The following is a 23,954-nucleotide window of genomic DNA, read 5'->3' on the forward strand; positions in this document are numbered from 1 at the left end:
TCTCCCAGGAAAAGGCCCAGCGGTTTTCCAATCGACATAGGACCGTTGGTCCCCAGTAGAGTTGAGCGACTTTTGGTTTTTTAGGGTCGAGTTTCGTTTCGTGAAACCCGACTTTTCCAAAAGTCGGGTCGAGCAAGATCGTCCGATTATAGGGAAAAGTCGGGGTCGTCCCGAAACACGAAACCCAATGTAAGTCAATGGGGAATAAAAGTCGGCAGTGAGAGGAGGACAGGAAACACACCTACAGTGTCCATTTGAATGCCAAAAGCATCAATTCTTCTTACTTAAGCTTGTCAACCTTAATTAACTTCATAATACAAGTTACGCACTGAAAAATGGGGGTTATTTGGCTAAAGTTGTGGGGGGGAGGGCTGGCTGCAGGTTTCCATGTGCCCTGGGCGAAAGAGCGCCCCTTTAACACATACCACAACTCATCATGCTCCGATACGGCAGAGAAATAGCGGTATAGTACAATGAAAAATACTTCACTTTTTACATCTCATGACGAGGCCCATCTATTTCTCCATACAGAATCATTGGTCCCATATAATGTTTGAAACAGTATATGATGAGCTCCACATAATGCTACAGTATATGTTGGTCCCCATGGATGAAGCTCCACTGTCTTATGGGCCCAAATAATGCTCCAAACATAATGGGCCCCATTTCTAATGCTCTAGTGTATAATGGGCCCTGTAAATGCTGCTCCAGTGTCTGATGTCCACCTTTGGAATGTTCCAGTGTATGGTGGGCCCCATCTATCATTCTCCAGAGTATAGTGCTCCCCAAAAATTGCTGTCCCAACATTGAAAACAATCAAATAAGTCTCCTCGCTAGGGAATCCTTGTACTTGTCTGGACTCCTCGTCGTCCCCATCTTCCATCTCACTGCACAGTATTTCAACTTTGCAAGTGCTGTGATCCTGAGCAAGCAGGGGGGGCCCACTCGTTGGCGACGGCACTGGCACAGGGCCCCTGATAGTACGGTGGTGTGTCTGATGGCGGGTGGGCCGAACCTGCACTTTCATCTGCAGCTTCCTCTTTGTCACCGTGTAAGATGGAACTGTATATGGGAAGGGTAACCTGAGTTTCATCAGGGTCAGATTCAGGTCATGTAGCATGCGAGGGAAATGTAGTGGTCTGGGTCAATGTACCAGCAGATTCATCGAGCAGTGGCTGGGCATCAGTGCACTTGTGTCGCCCCCAGGAGTACGGTCGCCACAGTGGCATTACCTTATTCCTAGGGAGTGTGATGTCATGCTTGGGAGCAACGAACGATCTCTCTAGCAGGTTAACTGATTGGGCGGCGTTATTCCCACGAGTCATGACCCTCCAAACAGCGTTCATGAAGGCAAAGTGTTTGTTTTACGTGGGCAGTATGGTTGCAAAGCTGAACCTTAAAGGAATGTCCAGAAGGGCACCACCAGGAGTGGAGCCTACGGTTAAATTCGACTCCACCTGGGAAACCTCAACCATGCCAGCTACAGAACAGATGCACACATTGCAAGCTTAATTCCGTTAACGAACGAGTCTCCGTCATGCCCCGCGGTCCGAGTCCGGCTTACTAGAGGGACACGTGAGGCTCTGGCACATGAGATTGGCCAATAACTGGTGTGTCATGCCCTTACATGTCCGTGGCTGCATGTGCGCTACACTGAAAAGGCCAGCGTTTGTCACTTACAGGTGCAGATAACCCGCTGAACAACGTTAGTGATGGGGATCACTGATGACAATTATTACCCGCGAACAATGATTTCCCAGTAAGTGCAGGTCAACCGCAGTTCCGGAATTAGGCCTAACCGTCATTCCTGAAAAAATGAAAAACTTACGTTTGCAAACCACAGGTGCTGTAGCTTGCTTAACAGCTCGCCAGCCGTTCTCACGCCCAGTATGGATTACACGTGATTGCACAAAGGTGAGAAACGGTACCGTATCCCCAGATAACATGTATGGATAGCGTACACATTCAAAATATATGTCTATACATCAGGAGGCAGGCTCAGACGGTGTTAGGCCCAGTATGGATTGCACGTGATTGCACAAAGGTTAGAAAGGGTACCGTATCCCCGGATAACATGTATGGATAGCGTACACATTCAAAATATATGTCCATACATCAGGAGGCAGGCTCAGACGGTGTCAGGCCCAGTATGGATTTGACGGCCCAGACTACACAGCGGAGGAGCAGGGAGAGGTAAAGATTGCAAATGCTGGGGCCCTGCCCAAGCAAGGGGGGCCCACTCGTGGGCGTCGGTACTGGCACTGGGCCCCTCATAGTACGGCGGTGTGTCTGACGGCGGGTGTGCACCACCACCGTCAGAGACACTTGATTGCACTATGAAGGACCCTGTGCCAGTGCCCGCGCCCAAGAGTCGGCCTACCCACCTGTCCAGGGCAACGGCACTCGCACGGTGTCGTGCGCTAGGTGGTGATCCCGGCCATGGGGGGGGAGGCAGCACAGTTAGGGAGTTTTAGAAAGTGGCATATGTTGATGTTGGACATTCAGCTGATGCAAAAGGTGAAATAGGTCAAGTCCCAGGAAGAGGTGGACCAAAGCAAGCGATTTTTCTGTCACCCTATGTGTCATCAGGGGAAGGTGGGACAAAATCCTTGGAAACCCATGCGTGGTTCATTTTAATGAAGGTTAGATCATCCACATTTTGGGTTGACAGACGGGTCCTTTTTTCTGTCAGGATTGATCCAGCTGCACTGAAGACTCTTTCCGATAGCACACTTGCAGCTGGGCAAGCGAGCTCCTGTAAGGCATATTGGGCCAATTCAGGCCAGGTGTCCAGTTTAGCGGCCCAATAGTCAAAGGGGAATGACCTGTGTGGGAGAACATCGATATGGGAGGAAAAGTAGTTTGTAACCATAGTTGACAACTGCTGTCTCCTGTCACTTTCCATCGATGCAGTATTACCAGTTGTGTGAGCGGTACTTGAAAAATCAGTCCACAACATTGTCATGAAACCCCTGTCTCCAACGCCACTTCTGCTGTGTGCACCACGAACACCTCTGCCAAGCTGCCCCCGGCCCGTACGGCTCGTGTGAGAACCATCACCGCTGCTGTGTGCTGGGAATGCCTCAAGCAACCGATTTACCAGAGTTGCTTGTTTATTAGCCAATATTAGGTCAAGGTTCTCCTGTGGCATGATGTTTTGTAATTTGCCTTTATAGCGTGGATCCAGGATGCTGGCCAACCAGTAGTCGTCATCGTTCATCATTTTGGCAATGCGGGGGTCCCTTTTTAGGATCTGCAAGGCATAATCTGACATGTGGACCAATGTTCCCGGTGTCAATGATGCACTGCGAGTGCTGGTTGGAGGAGCACTTTCTGGCAAATCCACATCCCTCCAGTCACGCACAAACCCTGTACCAGACCGTGCCACGCCAACATTTTCACTTGCCCCACGAGATGCATCCTCCTCCCCTAAGTAATCATCCCCATCATCCTCCTCCTCCTCTTCTTCCTCCACCTCGTCCAGGAGAGGTCCCTGAGCAGACAATGGCTGAATGTCATCAAGGATTCCCTCCTCCTCTTCCTCCTCATCAACATTGGCTGCAGAAGCCTGCTCCTTAAGGTGCGTCAAAGTTTGCATGAGCAGACGCATAAGTGGGATGCTCATGCTTAGGATGGCGTCGTCTGCACTTACCAGCCGTGTGCATTCCTCAAAACACTGAAGGACTTTACAGAGGTCTTTCAGCTTCGACCACTGCACACCGGTCAATTCCATGTCTGCTCTCAAAGTGCCTGGCCGTGTATCCTCCCACAAATGCATTATGGCCTGCCTCTGCTCGCACAGCCGCTCCACCATGTGCAGGGTGGAGTTCCAAAAGTGACTAGAGGATAAGGGAGATTTTGAATTTCAGCAGACACTTGTGGACACTGGACACTTTTGGATTGTGTGAGGCCCAATGAATATCTGAGCGCTATGTGACAGGCTCGATGGCACAGCTGTGACAAAAGTGACGAGAGGATAAGGGAGATTTTGAATTTCTGCAGACACTTGTGGACACTGGAAACTTGGATTGTGTGAGGCCCACTGATATCTGAGCGCTATGTCACAGGCTCGATGGCACAGCTGTGACAAAAGTGACTAGAGGATAAGGGAGATTTTGAATTTCAGCAGACACTTGTGGACACTGGACACTTTTGGATTGTGTGAGGCCCACTGATATCTGAGCGCTATGTCACAGGCTCGATGGCACAGCTGTGACAAAAGTGACTAGAGGATAAGGGAGATTTTGAATTTCAGCAGACACTTGTGGACACTGGACACTTTTGGATTGTGTGAGGCCCACTGATATCTGAGCGCTATGTCACAGGCTCGATGGCACAGCTGTGACAAAAGTGACGAGAGGATAAGGGAGATTTTGAATTTCTGCAGACACTTGTGGAGACTGGACACTTTTGGATTGTGTGAGGCCCACTGATATCTGAGCGCTATGGCACAGGCTCGATGGCACAGCTGTGACAAAAGTGACTAGAGGAAAAGGGAGATTTTGAATTTCAGCAGACACTTGTGGACACTGGACACTTTTGGATTGTGTGAGGCCCAATGAATATCTGAGCGCTATGTGACAGGCTCGATGGCACAGCTGTGACCAAAGTGACTAGAGGATAAGTGAGACTTTGAATTTCAGCAGACACTTGTGGACACTGGACACTTTTGGATTGTGTGAGGCCCACTGATATCTGAGCGCTATGTCACAGGCTCGATGGCACAGCTGTGACAAAAGTGACTAGAGGGTAAGGGAGATTTTGAATTTCAGCAGACACTTGTGGACACTGGACACTTTTGGATTGTGTGAGGCCCAATGAATATCTGAGCGCTATGTGACAGGCTCGATGGCACAGCTGTGACAAAAGTGACGAGAGGATAAGGGAGATTTTGAATTTCTGCAGACACTTGTGGACACTGGACACTTTTGGATTGTGTGAGGCCCACTGATATCTGAGCGCTATGTCACAGGCTCGATGGCACAGCTGTGACAAAAGTGACTAGAGGATAAGGGAGATTTTGAATTTCAGCAGACACTTGTGGACACTGGACACTTTTGGATTGTGTGAGGCCCAATGAATATCTGAGCGCTATGTGACAGGCTCGATGGCACAGCTGTGACAAAAGTGACGAGAGGATAAGGGAGATTTTGAATTTCTGCAGACACTTGTGGACACTGGACACTTTTGGATTGTGTGAGGCCCACTGATATCTGAGCGCTATGTCACAGGCTCGATGGCACAGCTGTGACAAAAGTGACTAGAGGATAAGGGAGATTTTGAATTTCAGCAGACACTTGTGGACACTGGACACTTTTGGATTGTGTGAGGCCCAATGAATATCTGAGCGCTATGTGACAGGCTCGATGGCACAGCTGTGACCAAAGTGACTAGAGGATAAGTGAGATTTTGAATTTCAGCAGACACTTGTGGACACTGGACACTTTTGGATTGTGTGAGGCCCAATGAATATCTGAGTGCTATGTGACAGGCTCGATGGCACAGCTGTGACAAAAGTGACGAGAGGATAAGGGAGATTTTGAATTTCTGCAGACACTTGTGGAAACTGGACACTTTTGGAATGTATGAGGCCCACTGATATCTGAGCGCTATGTCACAGGCTCGATGGCACAGCTGTGACAAAAGTGACTAGAGGATAAGGGAGATTTTGAATTTCAGCAGACACTTGTGGACACTGGACACTTTTGGATTGTGTGAGGCCCAATGAATATCTGAGCGCTATGTGACAGGCTCGATGGCACAGCTGTGACCAAAGTGACTAGAGGATAAGTGAGATTTTGAATTTCAGCAGACACTTGTGGACACTGGACACTTTTGGATTGTGTGAGGCCCAATGAATATCTGAGCGCTATGTGACAGGCTCGATGGCACAGCTGTGACAAAAGTGACAAGAGGATAAGGGAGATTTTGAATTTCTGCAGACACTTGTGGACACTGGACACTTTTGGATTGTGTGAGGCCCACTGATATCTGAGCGCTATGTCACAGGCTCGATGGCACAGCTGTGACAAAAGTGACTAGAGGATAAGGGAGATTTTGAATTTCAGCAGACACTTGTGGACACTGGACACTTTTGGATTGTGTGAGGCCCCATGAATATCTGAGCGCTATGTGACAGGCTCGATGGCACAGCTGTGACAAAAGTGACGAGAGGATAAGGGAGATTTTGAATTTCTGCAGACACTTGTGGACACTGGAAACTTTTGGATTTTGTGAGGCCCACTGATATCTGAGCGCTATGTCACAGGCTCGATGGCACAGCTGTGACCAAAGTGACTAGAGGATAAGGGAGATTTTGAATTTCAGCAGACACTTGTGGACACTGGACACTTTTGGATTGTGTGAGGCCCACTGATATCTGAGCGCTATGTCACAGGCTCGATGGCACAGCTGTGACAAAAGTGACTAGAGGATAAGGGAAATTTTGAATTTCAGCAGACACTTGTGGACACTGGACACTTTTGGATTGTGTGAGGCCCACTGATATCTGAGCGCTATGTCACAGGCTTGATGGCACAGCTGTGACAAAAGTGACGAGAGGATAAGGGAGATTTTGAATTTCTGCAGACACTTGTGGAGACTGGACACTTTTGGATTGTGTGAGGCCCACTGATATCTGAGCGCTATGTCACAGGCTCGATGGCACAGATGTGACAAAAGTGATTAGAGGATAAGGGAGATTTTGAATTTCAGCAGACACTTGTGGACACTGGACACTTTTGGATTGTGTGAGGCCCAATGAATATCTGAGCGCTATGTGACAGGCTCGATGGCACAGCTGTGACCAAAGTGACTAGAGGATAAGTGAGATTTTGAATTTCAGCAGACACTTGTGGACACTGGACACTTTTGGATTGTGTGAGGCCCAATGAATATCTGAGCGCTATGTGACAGGCTCGATGGCACAGCTGTGACAAAAGTGACGAGAGGATAAGGGAGATTTTGAATTTCTGCAGACACTTGTGGACACTGGACACTTTTGGATTGTGTGAGGCCCACTGATATCTGAGCGCTATGTCACAGGCTCGATGGCACAGCTGTGACAAAAGTGACTAGAGGATAAGGGAGATTTTGAATTTCAGCAGACACTTGTGGACACTGGACACTTTTGGATTGTGTGAGGCCCAATGAATATCTGAGCGCTATGTGACAGGCTCGATGGCACAGCTGTGACAAAAGTGACGAGAGGATAAGGGAGATTTTGAATTTCTGCAGACACTTGTGGACACTGGACACTTTTGGATTGTGTGAGGCCCACTGATATCTGAGCGCTATGTCACAGGCTCGATGGCACAGCTGTGACAAAAGTGACTAGAGGATAAGGGAGATTTTGAATTTCAGCAGACACTTGTGGACACTGGACACTTTTGGATTGTGTGAGGCCCAATGAATATCTGAGCGCTATGTGACAGGCTCGATGGCACAGCTGTGACCAAAGTGACTAGAGGATAAGTGAGATTTTGAATTTCAGCAGACACTTGTGGACACTGGACACTTTTGGATTGTGTGAGGCCCAATGAATATCTGAGCGCTATGTGACAGGCTCGATGGCACAGCTGTGACAAAAGTGACGAGAGGATAAGGGAGATTTTGAATTTCTGCAGACACTTGTGGACACTGGACACTTTTGGAATGTGTGAGGCCCACTGATATCTGAGCGCTATGTCACAGGCTCGATGGCACAGCTGTGACAAAAGTGACTAGAGGATAAGGGAGATTTTGAATTTCAGCAGACACTTGTGGACACTGGACACTTTTGGATTGTGTGAGGCCCAATGAATATCTGAGCGCTATGTGACAGGCTCCATGGCACAGCTGTGACAAAAGTGACGAGAGGATAAGTGAGATTTTGAATTTCAGCAGACACTTGTGGACACTGGACACTTTTGGATTGTGTGAGGCCCACTGATATCTGAGCGCTATGTGACAGGCTCGATGGCACAGCTGTGACCAAAGTGACTAGAGGATAAGGGAGATTTTGAATTTCAGCAGACACTTGTGGACACTGGACACTTTTGGATTGTGTGAGGCCCACTGATATCTGAGCGCTCTGTCACAGGCTCGATGGCACAGCTGTGACAAAAGTGACTAGAGGATAAGGGAGATTTTGAATTTCAGCAGACACTTGTGGACACTGGACACTTTTGGATTGTGTGAGGCCCACTGATATCTGAGCGCTATGTCACAGGCTCGATGGCACAGCTGTGACAAAAGTGACGAGAGGATAAGTGAGATTTTGAATTTCAGCAGACACTTGTGGACACTGGACACTTTTGGATTGTGTGAGGCCCAATGAATATCTGAGCGCTATGTGACAGGCTCCATGGCACAGCTGTGACAAAAGTGACGAGAGGATAAGTGAGATTTTGAATTTCAGCAGACACTTGTGGACACTGGACACTTTTGGATTGTGTGAGGCCCACTGATATCTGAGCGCTATGTGACAGGCTCGATGGCACAGCTGTGACCAAAGTGACTAGAGGATAAGGGAGATTTTGAATTTCAGCAGACGCTTGTGGACACTGGACACTTTTGGATTGTGTGAGGCCCACTGATATCTGAGCGCTCTGTCACAGGCTCGATGGCACAGCTGTGACAAAAGTGACTAGAGGATAAGGGAGATTTTGAATTTCAGCAGACACTTGTGGACACTGGACACTTTTGGATTGTGTGAGGCCCACTGATATCTGAGCGCTATGTCACAGGCTCGATGGCACAGCTGTGACAAAAGTGACGAGAGGATAAGTGAGATTTTGAATTTCAGCAGACACTTGTGGACACTGGACACTTTTGGATTGTGTGAGGCCCACTGATATCTGAGCGCTATGTGACAGGCTCGATGGCACAGCTGTGACCAAAGTGACTAGAGGATAAGGGAGATTTTGAATTTCAGCAGACACTTGTGGACACTGGACACTTTTGGATTGTGTGAGGCCCACTGATATCTGAGCGCTCTGTCACAGGCTTGATGGCACAGCTGTGACAAAAGTGACTAGAGGATAAGGGAGATTTTGAATTTCAGCAGACACTTGTGGACACTGGACACTTTTGGATTGTGTGAGGCCCACTGATATCTGAGCGCTATGTCACAGGCTCGATGGCACAGCTGTGACAAAAGTGACGAGAGGATAAGGGAGATTTTGAATTTCTGCAGACACTTGTGGACACTGGACACTTTTGGATTGTGTGAGGCCCACTGATATCTGAGCGCTATGTCACAGGCTCGATGGCACAACTGTGACAAAAGTGACTAGAGGATAAGGGAGATTTTGAATTTCAGCAGACACTTGTGGACACTGGACACTTTTGGATTGTGTGAGGCCCAATGAATATCTGAGCGCTATGTGACAGGCTCAATGGCACAGCTGTGACCAAAGTGACTAGAGGATAAGTGAGATTTTGAATTTCAGCAGACACTTGTGGACACTGGACACTTTTGGATTGTGTGAGGCCCAATGAATATCTGAGCGCTATGTGACAGGCTCGATGGCACAGCTGTGACAAAAGTGACGAGAGGATAAGGGAGATTTTGAATTTCTGCAGACACTTGTGGACACTGGACACTTTTGGATTGTGTGAGGCCCACTGATATCTGAGCGCTATGTCACAGGCTCGATGGCACAGCTGTGACAAAAGTGACTAGAGGATAAGGGAGATTTTGAATTTCAGCAGACACTTGTGGACACTGGACACTTTTGGATTGTGTGAGGCCCAATGAATATCTGAGCGCTATGTGACAGGCTCGATGGCACAGCTGTGACAAAAGTGACGAGAGGATAAGGGAGATTTTGAATTTCTGCACACACTTGTGGACACTGGACACTTTTGGATTGTGTGAGGCCCAATGAATATCTGAGCGCTATGTGACAGGCTCAATGGCACAGCTGTGACAAAAGTGACGAGAGGATAAGGGAGATTTTGAATTTCAGCAGACACTTGTGGACACTGGACACTTTTGGATTGTGTGAGGCCCACTGATATCTGAGCGCTATGTCACAGGCTCGATGGCACAGCTGTGACAAAAGTGACTAGAGGATAAGGGAGATTTTGAATTTCAGCAGACACTTGTGGACACTGGACACTTTTGGATTGTGTGAGGCCCAATGAATATCTGAGCGCTATGTGACAGGCTCGATGGCACAGCTGTGACCAAAGTGACTAGAGGATAAGTGAGATTTTGAATTTCAGCAGACACTTGTGGACACTGGACACTTTTGGATTGTGTGAGGCCCAATGAATATCTGAGCGCTATGTGACAGGCTCGATGGCACAGCTGTGACAAAAGTGACGAGAGGATAAGGGAGATTTTGAATTTCTGCAGACACTTGTGGACACTGGACACTTTTGGATTGTGTGAGGCCCACTGATATCTGAGCACTATGTCACAGGCTCGATGGCACAGCTGTGACAAAAGTGACTAGAGGATAAGGGAGATTTTGAATTTCAGCAGACACTTGTGGACACTGGACACTTTTGGATTGTGTGAGGCCCACTGATATCTGAGCGCTCTCTCACAGGCTCGATGGCACAGCTGTGACCAAAGTAACTAGAGGATAAGGGAGATTTTGAATTTCTGCACACACTTGTGGACACTGGACACTTATGGATTGTGTGAGGCCCACTGAATTTCACAGCGCTATGTCACAGGCAGAAATTGGCTAGTGTATCACAAACTACAAGGTGTATGTAGAATTGGGCAGAATAGGAATCTCCCTAGAGTGCAGGTCTGTAAGAACGGAACATGTCCTCGTTTTATTCTCACAGAGTGACACACTGATAGCTTCACTGTGGCTGTGATAACAGCCGTTACACGGTACTGTGTGAGGAGCGTACACCGCTGTATGGTGTGAAAAAATGCACGCTCAGTACCTCAGCAGGACAAAAAAAAAATTGGGATTGCTTTTAAAAAAGCAGTTTGCGGAGCAGTGGGTAAACAGCAATGCAGGAATGTCAGGAAGCCTTAGAAGGCAGCCCAACAACCAACACCACTGATACACCACTATATAGCCTCCCCTTGCACTGCACACACAGTGACTGATATGTTGAACAGGCAAAATCGCTAGCAGCAGAAGCAGTTTTTTTTTCTTCTCAGCAGGACAAAAAAAAAAATTGGGATTGCTTTTAAAAAAGCAGTTTGCGGAGCAGTGGGTAAACAGCAATGCAGGAATGTCAGGAAGCCTTAGAAGGCAGCCCAACAACCAACACCACTGATACACCACTATATAGCCTACCCTTGCACTGCACACACAGTGACTGGTGTGTTGTACAGGCAAAATCGCTAGCAGCAGAAGCAGTTTTTGGTGTCTTCTTCCCTGCCTAACGCTCTCCCTACAAAATCATCATCAGCAGCAGCTCTCCCTATTCTGAGATCAGCATGAGTAACATGGCGGTCGGCGTGCACGCCCTTTTATACCCCCTGTGACGCCCCCCAAAGCAAGCCAATCACTTGCATGCCCTTCTGAAAGATGGGGGTGACCCGTGCCTATGTCATCACGTTGCCCACAGTGTCTGTGGATCCTGATTGGCTGAAAAAGAGCGCAAAACAAACTTTTGAAACGCGACTTTGGCACGTAAGTCGCCGACCTCGTGGCCGACCTCATCCTAGGGTCGGGTTTCGTTTCATGAAACCCGACTTTGCCAAAAGTCGGCGACTTTTGAAATTTTTCGACCCGTTTCGCTCAACTCTAGTCCCCAGTTTAAGATTGGTGATATGGTATGGTTATCTTCAAAAAATATTGCTATGATGGTGGCTTCTCCTAAATTTAAGCCTAGATTTATTGGACCTTACAAGATTTTGGAGATTATTAATCCGGTCTCTTTTCGTTTGGCTCTTCCTGTCACATTTAAAATCCATAATGTGTTCCATAAGTCCTTGTTGAAGAGGTTTGTTGAACCAGTTGTTCCTGGGGTGGCACCTCCAGACCCTGTATTGGTTGAAGGTAACATGGAATATGAGGTAGAGAAAATACTGGATTCCCGTCTGGCTAGACGGAGACTCCAGTATTTGGTTAAGTGGAAGGGTTATGGTCAGGAGGATAATTCCTGGGTCTCTGCCTCTGATATTCATGCCAAAAGATTGGTGCGTGCCTTTCATCGGGCTCACCCTGATCGCCCTGGTGATGTGGTTGAGGGTTCGGTGACCCCTCTTCAAGGGGGAGGTACTGTTGTGAGTTCATTTTCCCCTTCGTCACTGAGGTCTGGTGAACTCCCTATTCTGGTAAAGGAAGGTAATGAGCCTGATTATCAGGCACCTGAGTCTAATGAGGATGACTGGCTGAGTGGTGTCACTGACTGGATATAAGGCTGCCAACACCCTTCTGCCCTGCGGGTGATTTCTCTGTGGACTTCTAGGACACCAGTCTGATTCCTGCTTCCCTAAAGCTAAGTTTCTGCTTTGCCTGTTTGCATTTTTGTTTTGTGTTTGTTTTCCTTGCTTTTCTGGATTCTGCCATTCCCTGCTGGGATGAGCTGAATCTCCTTTTGCCGGTTGCTCTGTCTTCAGAATATTCCTGAGTACTGACATAGCTTTTTGAAGCCTAGCGTCTTCAGGGCCTTTTTCACTGTCAGTTTGTTGGCTCTTATTTTCATAGGGATTTTCTCAGATTGCAGACAGCAGCCTTCCTGTCCTTTCCTATCTAGTTAGCTTGGGCCCCGTCTTTGCTCAGTCTATCTTTCTGTCTGTGTTAGTGTTTTCATCTTGCTTCACCGTCATTATATGTTGGGGGCTGCCTATTGCTTTGGGGTCTGCTCTGGGGCAGTTTAGATTTCCCCTTTCTTTCTTTAGGCCTATTTAATTCTCCGGCTGTGATCGAGGGGTCTAGGGCATCGTAGGAACCCCCCACGGCTACTGTTAGTTGTTGTGATAGGATCAGGGGTCTGCAATCCGATAGCTGCCAACCTCTCTGGTTTTCTGGACTTAGCTAGCATTTTTGTTTTTGCCTCCTACGGTGACTCAATCATAACAGGGAACATAATTCCAAAGGATGTAGACACCTTGGTGGTGACTGGGTGAGGAACGTACGAGTGTTGAGGAAAGAAGGAGATCTTGGGAGGACCAGAGTTTGCGTGTGGGAAGATATCGAGAAATTAGTTCGGAGATATACAGTACATGTTACACATTCTACTGTCTTCGAAGATATCTTACCAAGTCTACCATATTTCTTTACAGCTGACTCTCCAGTTCCAGATTTCATCCATATTAATGACTGCTTTATAGAAAGATCTGAAAAAATCCCCGTTCAAATGGAAAGCTTTATGTCAGGTAAAGACTTTCTCATCTACAAATGAAGGATAATACTAAACTGGATGTCGATTCTGTACAATACAGAACTCAGCTCAAAGTGATTTTGTTCCTGTGCGACAAATACGGTAACTTTTCGATGGGTGCATGTGCTCCATAGTGAGAGGCTACCGATGGATCAAGTGTATCAAAAAGCTACAATGTACCACACTGTACAATGTATTGGTAATGATACAATGCCATGACACCAAACAATGATTCTAAGAGGGTCTGAGACTAATTCTCGGGGTCTAATAATATTTAGGCCTGTATTAATTTAAAACATCTGGTTTGAAGTTTGAAATTGATTCAAGGATCTCTTATGGTGCCTGAGAATATGGGCTAGCTCTGGGGGCTGCTTTTAATATAAGGGCTCTGGTCTGGGTGCTGATCTTAATATTGGGATCTGATTATATTTAGTATTTAGTCATCCCATTTTATTTATAAGCCCCTTTTAGAGGTCACTGCCACCTACCATGTATCATTTATAATAATGAGGTCTTATGTAGCACTACGATCTTTGGGCTCCTATGGGCACCGGGTCCTGGATTTGAGTGCTGCCTCTGCCCCCCTATACATCCCTCTCGGGAGCTAACAATCCTTCATGCTCAGCTCTCCTTTGATAACAAATCTGCTTAGCTACATCCCGTGAGATTAGGGGAACTAATTTGTACAGAAAAGGAAGTGTTTTTTTAGCGATTTACCTCTGAGGGAAGGAAACTGGCCAGGATATGAATGTATTTCACAGGTTTTGACATGACACAACAGTCCGTGAGACTGATAAACAATGTAACCCGCTGACTAATGTAATATCTTAGTAGACCATAATACCGTATTTTCTATAATACTGCTATAATGGAATATTCTCAACGAAAAGGTCCGATCCAACCGCAAAATTTCAACATAATATAATGTACTATAAGAGACTTAGAAGAAGTAATAAAACTGCTTAATATACAAAAAAAAAAAACACAAAGTAGTTCAAAGATAATACACATGTTATATAATTCAGTACAGAGAGCCGCAGAGAACTACTGCGCATGCCCAAGATTCCCAGACCCGCAGTGTGAATAAATCATAAGCGACTGCGGGGCGGGATCTCTGGCAGCGTGTCCACGCAGGCGCGATAGCCAGGCCATGAAGTGATGTGAGAACGGGCAGCTCTAACTGCGCATGCCCAAGAAAATATATTACAGGGCAGGCGCCAGCATTTGAAAATGAACACAGAGGAGGCGGAGCACAGACCTAACGACGAAATGAGTGATGGATATGAGGCATCGGTGTCAGAGGGGGAAAGACCTGCCCACCGATCAAAATTCTGGTATGTCTGACCAATTTTATAAACGATTATTTCTGCGATGGTAGGGACGCTAAATAAAAGAGCCACCTTGACAGAATGCAGCATTAGTGCTGCACAAGGTGGCTCTTTTACTTAAAACCGCCTGGGGGGGTGACAGGTTCTCTTTAAGGTCTACTGCTGTAAGGAGTTAGTAACTGTCCAATCTGTCCAATGCATCTATACACAAAAAACAGTCTAATGTTATGAATGGGTCACCGAGGAGGAAAAAACCTAAACAAGCTAAGCCCCAGAAAAATCAGAGAGGTTGGTAACTATGCAGATTGCAGATCCCTGATCCTAACCACACAACTAGCAGCAGCCGTGGAGCGTACCTACGATGAACCTAGACACCTCGTCACGGCCGGAGGACTAAATAAGCCTAAAACAAGAAAAGGGGAAAACTAACTGCCCCAGAGCAGACCCCAAAGGAATAGCCAGCTCCCACACATGTATTGACGGTGAAACAAGATGAAAACACAAACACAGGCAGTAAAATAGGCTGAGCAAACTATGGGGCCCAAACTAACTAGAAAGGAAAGGAAAGACACTGTCTGCAATCTGCTCAAAACCCTACAAAATAATGTCCAACACTTCTGATAATATAATTAACCCTGAAGTCACTAGACTTCTCCCACTATATCAGCACTCTGAAAAATTCTGAGACAGAGCAAAAAGAGGCCAATCTAATAAGGGACAAAAAGCAAATTGGCATATACAGATAAATAAGAGTGGAAATTCAGCACAGCCCCAGCCGGGGCTGGCTGACCACACAAAAAACTGAATAGAACAACAAAATCAAGTGTGAACATTAGCAGAAAAACTTAGCTTCAGCTGACTGGAACAGAGCTGAGAACCAAGACCTGACAAGCAGAAGGAATCACCAGCACCAGAGTAGGGCGTCGGCTGTCTTAAATCCAATCTGAGATTCCTGAGGTCCAATCGTCATCCTCATTATCAGGTGGCAGATCTCTGATTAAATCAGCCTCACTACATCCTGTTACCACCAGAGGGAGCCTGGAAGGAGAACTCACAACTGGTAGACCAGAAAATGAACTCACAACAGTACCCCCCCTTGAGGAGGGGTCACCGAACCCTCATCCACGCCACCAGGCTGATCAGGATGGGCCCGGTGAAAAGCACGAACCAATCTATTGGCATGAATATCAGAGGCAGAGACTCAAGAATTATCCTCCTGGCCATAACCCTTCCATTTGACCAAATACTGGAGTCTCCGTCTAACCAAATGAGAATCCAATATTTTCTCTACCTCATTTTCCACATTGCCTTCAACCAACACAGGGTCAGGAGGTGCTGCCATAGGAACCACTGGCTCAACAAACGTCTTCAACAGAGATTTGTGAAATACGTTATGGATCTTGAACGTAACTGGAAGAGCCAATCGAAAAGAAACAGGATTAAGAATCTCCTAAATCTTATAAGGTCCAATAAATCTTGGCTTAAATTTTGGAGATGCAACCTTCATAGGAATATTCTTAGTCGACAACCAAACCATATCACCCACTTTAAACCGGGGACCAATGGTCCTATGCTGGTTGGAAAATCGCTGGGCCTTTTCCTGAGAGAGTGACAACTTATCCACCGCTTGGTCCCATATCTGCTGCATTCTCTCAACCACAGTGTCCACACCTGGGCAGGACGAAGATTCCACTTGCCCTGAAGAGAATCGAGGATGAAACCCAAAATTACAGAAAAAGGGTGACATCAAAGTGGCAGAACTAGCTCTATTGTTCAGCGCGAATTCGGCCAAGGGCAACAATGAGACCAAATCATCCTGATCAGCAGATATAAAACATCTTAAAAAAGACTCCAAGGTCTGTTTTTTTCTCTCAGTCTGTCCATTGGTCTTGGGGATGAAACGCAGAGGAGAAGGATAACTGAATTCCCAGACTGGAACAAAAGGCTTTCCAGAATCTCGAAACAAACTGAACTCCTCTGTCGGACACAATGTTCTCAGGAATCCCATGTAACCGAACCACCTGTTGTAAAAACAAGGGCACCAACTCAGCAGAAGATGGCAACCTTGGAAGTGGTACAAGATGGACCATCTTCGAAAATCTATCACAAATCACCGAGATAACAGTCATTCTCTGACAGACAGGAAGATCAGAAATTAAATCCATTGAGATATGGGTCCATGGCCTCTTGGGCATCAGCAACCCACTAGAATGAGAACAGGGTTTAGACCAAGAACAAGTCCCACAGGACTTTACAAAATTCCTGACATCACGAGATAAGGCAGGCCACCAAAAAGACCAACTCACCAAATCTCTGGTACCAAAAATACCTGGATGACCAGCCAATGCAGAGCAATGAATTTCAGACATCACTCTCTTTCTCCACTGGTCAGGAACATACAATTTTCCCATAGGGCAACGCTCAGGTTTATCCTCCTGAAATTCCTCCAGGGCGCGTCTCAAATCGGGCAAAATGGCAGAAAGAACTACCCCCTCACCTAGGATGGTAGTAGGCTCGGTCACATTAAGTGAATCGGCAAAGAAACTCCTAGAAAGGGCGTCTGCCTTAACATTCTTAGTGCCCGGAAGAAAAGAGACCACAAAATTAAAACGCGTGAAAAACAAGGCCCATCAAGCCTGTCTAGGACTCAAGCTTTTGGCCGACTCCAGATAACTCAAATTCTTGTAATCAGTGAGGACCACAACTTGATGTCTAGCTCCCTCCAACCAATGTCTCTACTCCTCAAATACCCATTTCATGGCCAACAATTCCCGATTCCTCACGTCATAGTTGCGTTCAGATGGGGAGAACTTTTGAGAAAAGAAGGCACAGGGATTCATCTTAGAAGTCACAGGGTCTTTTTGGGACAAAACAGCTCCTGCACCAATCTCAGAAGCATCTACCTCCACCTGAAATGGAAGTGAGACATCAGGTTGCCGTAAAACCGGAGCTGAAGTAAATCTCCGCTTAAGCTCCTGTAATGCTGAGACAGCCTCAGGAGACCAATTCAGCACATCAGCACCCTTCTTGGTCAGATCAGTCAGTGGTTTGACAATACCAGAAAAATTACCTATAAATTTATGATTGAAATTAGCAAAACCCAAAAACTTCTGGAGGGCCTTCAAAGAAGTGGGCTGAACCCAATCATAAATGGCCTGTACCTTGGCCGGGTCCATTTCAATAGTCGATGGAGACAAGATAAATCCCAAAAATGAAATCCTCTGTACACCAAAGAGGCATTTCGATCCCTTAACAAACATGGAATTCTCCCTCAAAATCCGGAACACAGTCCGGACGTGTTCCACATGAGAATCCCAATCACTAGAAAAGATCAAAATATCATCCAGATAGATGATCAAAAACTTATCCACAAAGTCACAGAAAATATCATTCATAAAGGACTGGAAGACAGAAGGGGCATTAGTGAGCCCAAAGGGCATCACCAGGTACTCAAAATGTCCCTCCGCAGTATTAAAGCCGTCTTCCATTCATCCCCGTGCTTGATGCGAATAAGATTATACGCCCCCTGAGGTCAAGCTTAGTAAACCAGCAAGCACTCTTAACTCTGGAGAATAAATCAGACATCAGAGGTAACGGGTACTGATATTTAGCCGTCATCTTGTTAAGGGAACGATAATCAATACACGGTCTTAATGAACCATCTTTCTTGGCCACAAAAAAAACCCCAGCACCTAAAGGTAACGAGGATGGTCTAATATGACCCTTCTCCAATGACTCCTTAATATAGGATCGAATAGCATCATGTTCAGGTACTGATAAGTTGAAAAGCCGACCCTTGGGAAATTTACTCCCAGGCATCAACTCAATTGCACAGCTATAACTCCTATGAGGAGGCAAAGATGCAGACAAAAGAACACACTGACAACCCCAACTCACCACAGACCCAGATTTCCAATCCAAAACTGGATTATGAGTTTGCAACCAGGGAAAACCCAGAACAATAGTATCATGCAAATTATGCAGCACCAAAAATTTACAATTTTCTTGGTGGTCTGGGGTAACTCACATTATCACCTGGGTCCAAAACTGAGGTTTATTCTCCGCCAAAGGAGTAGCATCAATACCCCTCAAAGGAATAGGCATCCGCAGAGGCGTCATGGAAGAACCACAACGTTTAGCAAAGTCCAAATCCATCAGATTCAACGCTGCTCCTGAATCCACAAAAGCCTTAGTGGAAAACGTGGATAAGGAGCAGATCAGAGTAATTGCCAAAAGGAACTTATGTTGTACACTGCCCACAGCAAATGTGTGTGCAAAACGTTTTTCTCGTTTAGGGCAGACAGAAATAGTATGAGAGGCATCTCCACAGAAAAAAACACAGCTTATTACGACTTCTAAACTCCTGACGTTGCACCCTAGACAAAACCCCATCACATTGCATAGGTTCAGACGTTTGTTCAAAAGGTGGCAGCGCCTCCAGTGTAGTTTTACGTTCATGTAAACGCCAATCAACTTGAATGGCTAATGACATAGAATCATCCAGACCAGAGGGAACAGGAAATCCTACCATAACATCTTTTACGGTCTCTGATAAACCCTTCCGAAAGAGAGCTGCCAAGGCACCATCATTCCATATAGTAAGAATCGCCCACTTTCGGAATTTTTGACAGTATAACTCTGCAGAATCCTGACCCTGGTTTAATGCCAACAGGGTTCTGTCAGCTTGATCAAAAGCATTAAGTTCATCATACAATAACCCCAAGGCTTGAAAAAAAGCATCCACATTAGTCAGAATAGGATTTTCAGGTGTCAGACAAAAAGCCCAATCCTGGGGTTCGCCGCGCAGCAAGGAGATGACAATTTTATCCTGCTGCGCAGAGCTCCCCGATGAGTTAGGCTTCAAGGCAAGAAATAATTTACAATTATTCTTAAAATTCAGAAATTTAGACCGATCCCCAGAAAACACATCAGGAGTAGGGATCTTAGGTTCAGCAGCATGTGACTGAATGAGGTAGGTGGAAATTCCCTGCACTTCAGCAGCAAGTTGCTCCACACGATCAGACAATTGCTTAATCTCCATTAGGGGAAAAAAAATCCTCCTACGGCCCCAGAGAAAAAGAGGAAAAAATACAAAAAAAATATTCTGACACTTTTTTTTTTTTAACAACTTTTTCCTGCTTTTGAGTACCCTAGAATCTGCGGTATGGCTGGTGATTCTGTTATGAATGGGTCACCGAGGAGGAAAAAACCTAAACAAGCTAAGCCCCAGAAAAATCAGAGAGGTTGGTAACTATGCAGATTGCAGATCCCTGATCCTAACCACACAACTAGCAGCAGCTGTGGAGCATACCAACGATGAACCTAGACGCCTCGTCACGGCCGGAGGACTAAATAAGCCTAAAGCAAGAAAAGGGGAAAACTGCCCCAGAGCAGACCCCAAAGGAATAGACAGCCCCCACACATGTATTGACAGTGAAACAAGATGAAAACACAAACGCAGGCAGGAAAATAGGCTGAGCAAACAATGGGGCCCAAACTAACTGGAAAGAAAAGACACAATCTGCCCAAAACCCTACAAAATAATGTCCAGCACTTCTGATAATATAATTAACCCTGAAGTCACCAGATTTCTCACACTATATCAGCACTCTGAAATATTCTGAGACAGAGTAAAAAGAGGCCAATCTAATAAGGTACAAAAAGCAAATTGGCAAATACAGATAAATAAGAGTGGAATTTCAGCACAGCCCCAGCCGGGGCTGGCAGACCACACAAAAAACTGAATAGAACAACAAAATCAAGTGTGAACATTAGCAGAAAAACTTAGCTTGAGCTGACTGGAACAGAGCTGAGAACCAAGACTTGACAAGCAGAAGGAATCACCAGCACCAGAGTAGGGCGTCGGCTGTCTTAAATCCAATCTCTTATGGAATAAAATTCTTGGACTTAAATCTCCATAAGAGATTTACGTGGCGGTCACTGTGTGGACGGTTGGACATGCAGCAGGCTGACAAATTGATTCTATATGCTTGGCTCTCTCCTGGAAAGGGTGAGTATATCTCTTTATTGTCTTTTTTATAAATTACCCGGATAAGACCCTATTGCGCTCTTTTCTACCTATAGTTTGAATAAATTTAAATCCAATCTGAGATTCCTGAGGTCCAATTGTCATCCTCATTATCAGCTGGCAGATCTCTACTTATTAAATCAGCCTCACTACCTCCTGTTACCACCAGAGGGAGCCTGGAAGGAGAACTCACAACTGGTAGACCAGAAAATGAACTCACAACAGTCTAACTTCTATAAGACTTCAGAGCCCTGACGCGCCTTTATACCTTGACTACCAAGATAGAACTCCACCCATTTCGATGTTTGTTTCACTGTGGTTCCCTGAGGAAGCCAGGGTGAAACGTACATCAGGTTATGTTGGTGTTTAGTCACACATGTTGACACATTGGCAGCTAGGGTCAAATGCGCATCGGCGCTTGTTTGGGTCAATTTACTCACGCTAACACACATTATTAAGTGTTAATACTGACATGTACATTTAATCTTTGTAACAGCTATGTATGTCTTAGAGTGAGTCTGTCACCCCCAAAATGCCTTTTAGACTAAATATACTGTACATTGATATAGGGAACTTCACATGTCTAAAAATTCAAACTAGCACTTAGGCTATGTTCACATGCAGCATTTTTTTTATACACATTATAAGCTTTGTTTTACAGTACCAGCAAAAGCTAGGTTTCAGAAATCTCACCCACATGCAAAATACTGAACCAAAGCAATACATATGCATCAACCAAATAATATATTAGTGTAAGATTGTAAATAGTGATGCATATGTGCGCATGGAGGAATGGCGGACCATTTGGAATAAAAGTAAACCCAATAAATTACCAAATAAAGCTCAAAGATTGAAATATAAATAAAGGATGAGTGAATTAAGAAATTATGTATTAAAACACCTTTATTATGGATACATGGTGAAGTGGTGGCACAACTAACAATGGGTGACTAAACATACAAACAGGAAGGAAATGAAATCATTGGAGTCATACAATAAAATGCGTTATTTAAAAGAAGAAATTAAGTAGTGTCATTCAGATAGGGGATACTCGCTAGGCAGCCGATAAATCAGGTCCAGCGTAGGTTTCTCAACATAACTCAGTCCATTTGGTTTATTATGCAGCATAAACCATCAACAGCAACAGAAAGTTCATATCAAAAACAGCATAGCGTCCATGACAGAGCTCCACTCTGTTAACCCTGTGGTCACACAGGCTTTGTTATCTCCTGTACGCAGGCTCTCTAGCCTCACAGTTATTTCCCCTGTCTGGGTTATCTCATAGCTGCTTCTCAGTCCTGACGTTCATTCCCTCTCCTAGGAATTCTCAGACATGTGCAGCCATGCTACACAGGTTCTACACGTGCACTCAGGAAGGCACACACATCTTCCTGGCAGTCAGACGAGACCTTCCATACGGAACAACTGGGTCCAAGCATTCACTCATGTGACCTACCCTGGCCACCTTATATGGTCCGTAGCCACGCCCACCGGATCACATGGCTATGACCTCATCACAGGTCCTACAACCATTCACACATATATACTTTACTATGGCGTTGCAGACACACGCCCCTAGATGGGTTTGTAGGTGATTGATCCCACCCATCTCACCAATCACCTGAAGGCTTCTCCCTAACACATTGGAACGAAACATCAGCTCTGCTGATCAGCACATAGTCAAGCCTTCATCCCAAGGCCACCCACCTTGGGATACATAACGGTCATTTAGGACTCTGCTCCTGTTACCACTCTGGACATGGCTATCCGTTCGCCCTGGGACACCCACACAGCGCCCCCTAGTGGACACAGTGGTCACTACACCACAGTAGATAAAAAGAGGTGGATAAAAAAGTGAAAGCCGGGTAATAAATATACACAGAAAGAAGTATATTATGGCACCATCAAAGTGGACAAATATAGGGCACAAGTCAAGATATCCAAAAAGCATGGGCTAAAGTGCTAAAAATATAAGTAGAGTAATAGTAGCCCAGGGATACACAAGTGTGGGAAGCCAGGGCATACATACAAGAAATAACTGCACATATAAAACAGCTGATTGCATAAGTGAAGAAGCAACAAAGTACCCGCGGTGTTAACCATGAATTGAGAATAGCATTGATAAGTCCATACATTAGAGTAAGGTGTTTAACACAAAAATGACCAAACATATATTGGTTATAGACAGGAGAGCTAAAAACTAGAATATCACTAATCATAGAGGGAGTAACGCCACCACCACAGAGTGTAATCCAAAAGGTACAATCTTTATTTAAATATACAATACATTATAGAGATAATTAAAAAGTCTGCTAGATACCAGGTTGCAGGGGAAAGGTTACATAGAAGGTTGCAGAGCAACCCTCTTTTAACAAGTTTCTCAACATACAAGAAAGTGATATTATAGCGAATCTATGTACATATCATGAAAAATATAATATAAATGGCATACTATCCCATAACAAAAGTTATTGATAATATATGGCTCCAAGTGACAGCACAAAATATTATTAATATAAAAAAGTGCCAGTGCCAAATATTTTAAATAGCAAAAGGATGCAATGTATATATAACCTGGAAAATGTAATATATTAGGCCAAAAAGATAGTAAAGGGATTATTTAGCCAGGATAAAAATAGACATGAATGCATTTAAGTAAACTATTATGATACATAGATAATAAGCTATATTGGAGTTAGTGATTGAAGTACCTGCACATCACATCCTATAGAGCTGATTATCTATGTATCATAATAGTTTACTTAAATGCATTCATGTCTATTTTTATCCTGGCTAAATAATCCCTTTACTATCTTTTTGGCCTAATATATTACATTTTCCAGGTTATATACACATTGCAACCTTTTGCTATTTAAAATATTTGGCATTGGCACTTTTTTTTATATTAATAATATTTTGCGCTGTCACTTGGAGCCATATATTATCAGTAACTTTTGTTATGGGATAGTATGCCATTTATATTATATTTTTCATGATATGTACATAGATTCACTATAATATCACTTTCTTGTACAGTACAGACCAAAAGTTTGGACACACCTTCTCATTCAATGAGTTTTCTTTATTTTCATGACTATGAAAATTGTAGATTCACTCTGAAGGCATCAAAACTATGAATTCCACATGTGGAATTATATAATTAACAAAAAAGTGTGAAACAACTGAAAATTTGTCTTATATTCTAGGTTCTTCAAAGTAGCCACCTTTTGCTTTGATTACTGCTTTCCACATTCTTGGCATTCTCTTGATGAGCTTCAAGAGGTAGTCACCGGAAATGGTCTTCCAACAGT

The 23,954-nt window shown here is 45.1% G+C and overlaps 1 protein-coding gene across 2 annotated transcripts in view; it reads left to right on the plus strand.

The window, feature by feature from the left end:
* SH3TC1 (SH3 domain and tetratricopeptide repeats 1) overlaps nt 1-23,954 on the plus strand; it is a 180,241-nt gene that overhangs the window by 35,016 nt on the left and 121,271 nt on the right. Inside the window, exon 3 of one of the 2 annotated variants that reach the window (XM_073574548.1) lies at nt 13,190-13,282. The exons of the other annotated variant lie outside the window; for it this stretch is intronic. Coding sequence (XP_073430649.1) covers nt 13,190-13,282 — 93 coding nt within the window. The remainder of the gene's footprint in view (nt 1-13,189; nt 13,283-23,954) is intronic. 2 annotated transcript variants of the gene reach the window in all.

Source organism: Dendrobates tinctorius, unplaced genomic scaffold, assembly GCF_039654945.1.
Source record: "Dendrobates tinctorius isolate UK_male_01 unplaced genomic scaffold, ASM3965494v1 ptg000039l, whole genome shotgun sequence".
NCBI classification, from domain to species: domain Eukaryota; kingdom Metazoa; phylum Chordata; class Amphibia; order Anura; family Dendrobatidae; genus Dendrobates; species Dendrobates tinctorius.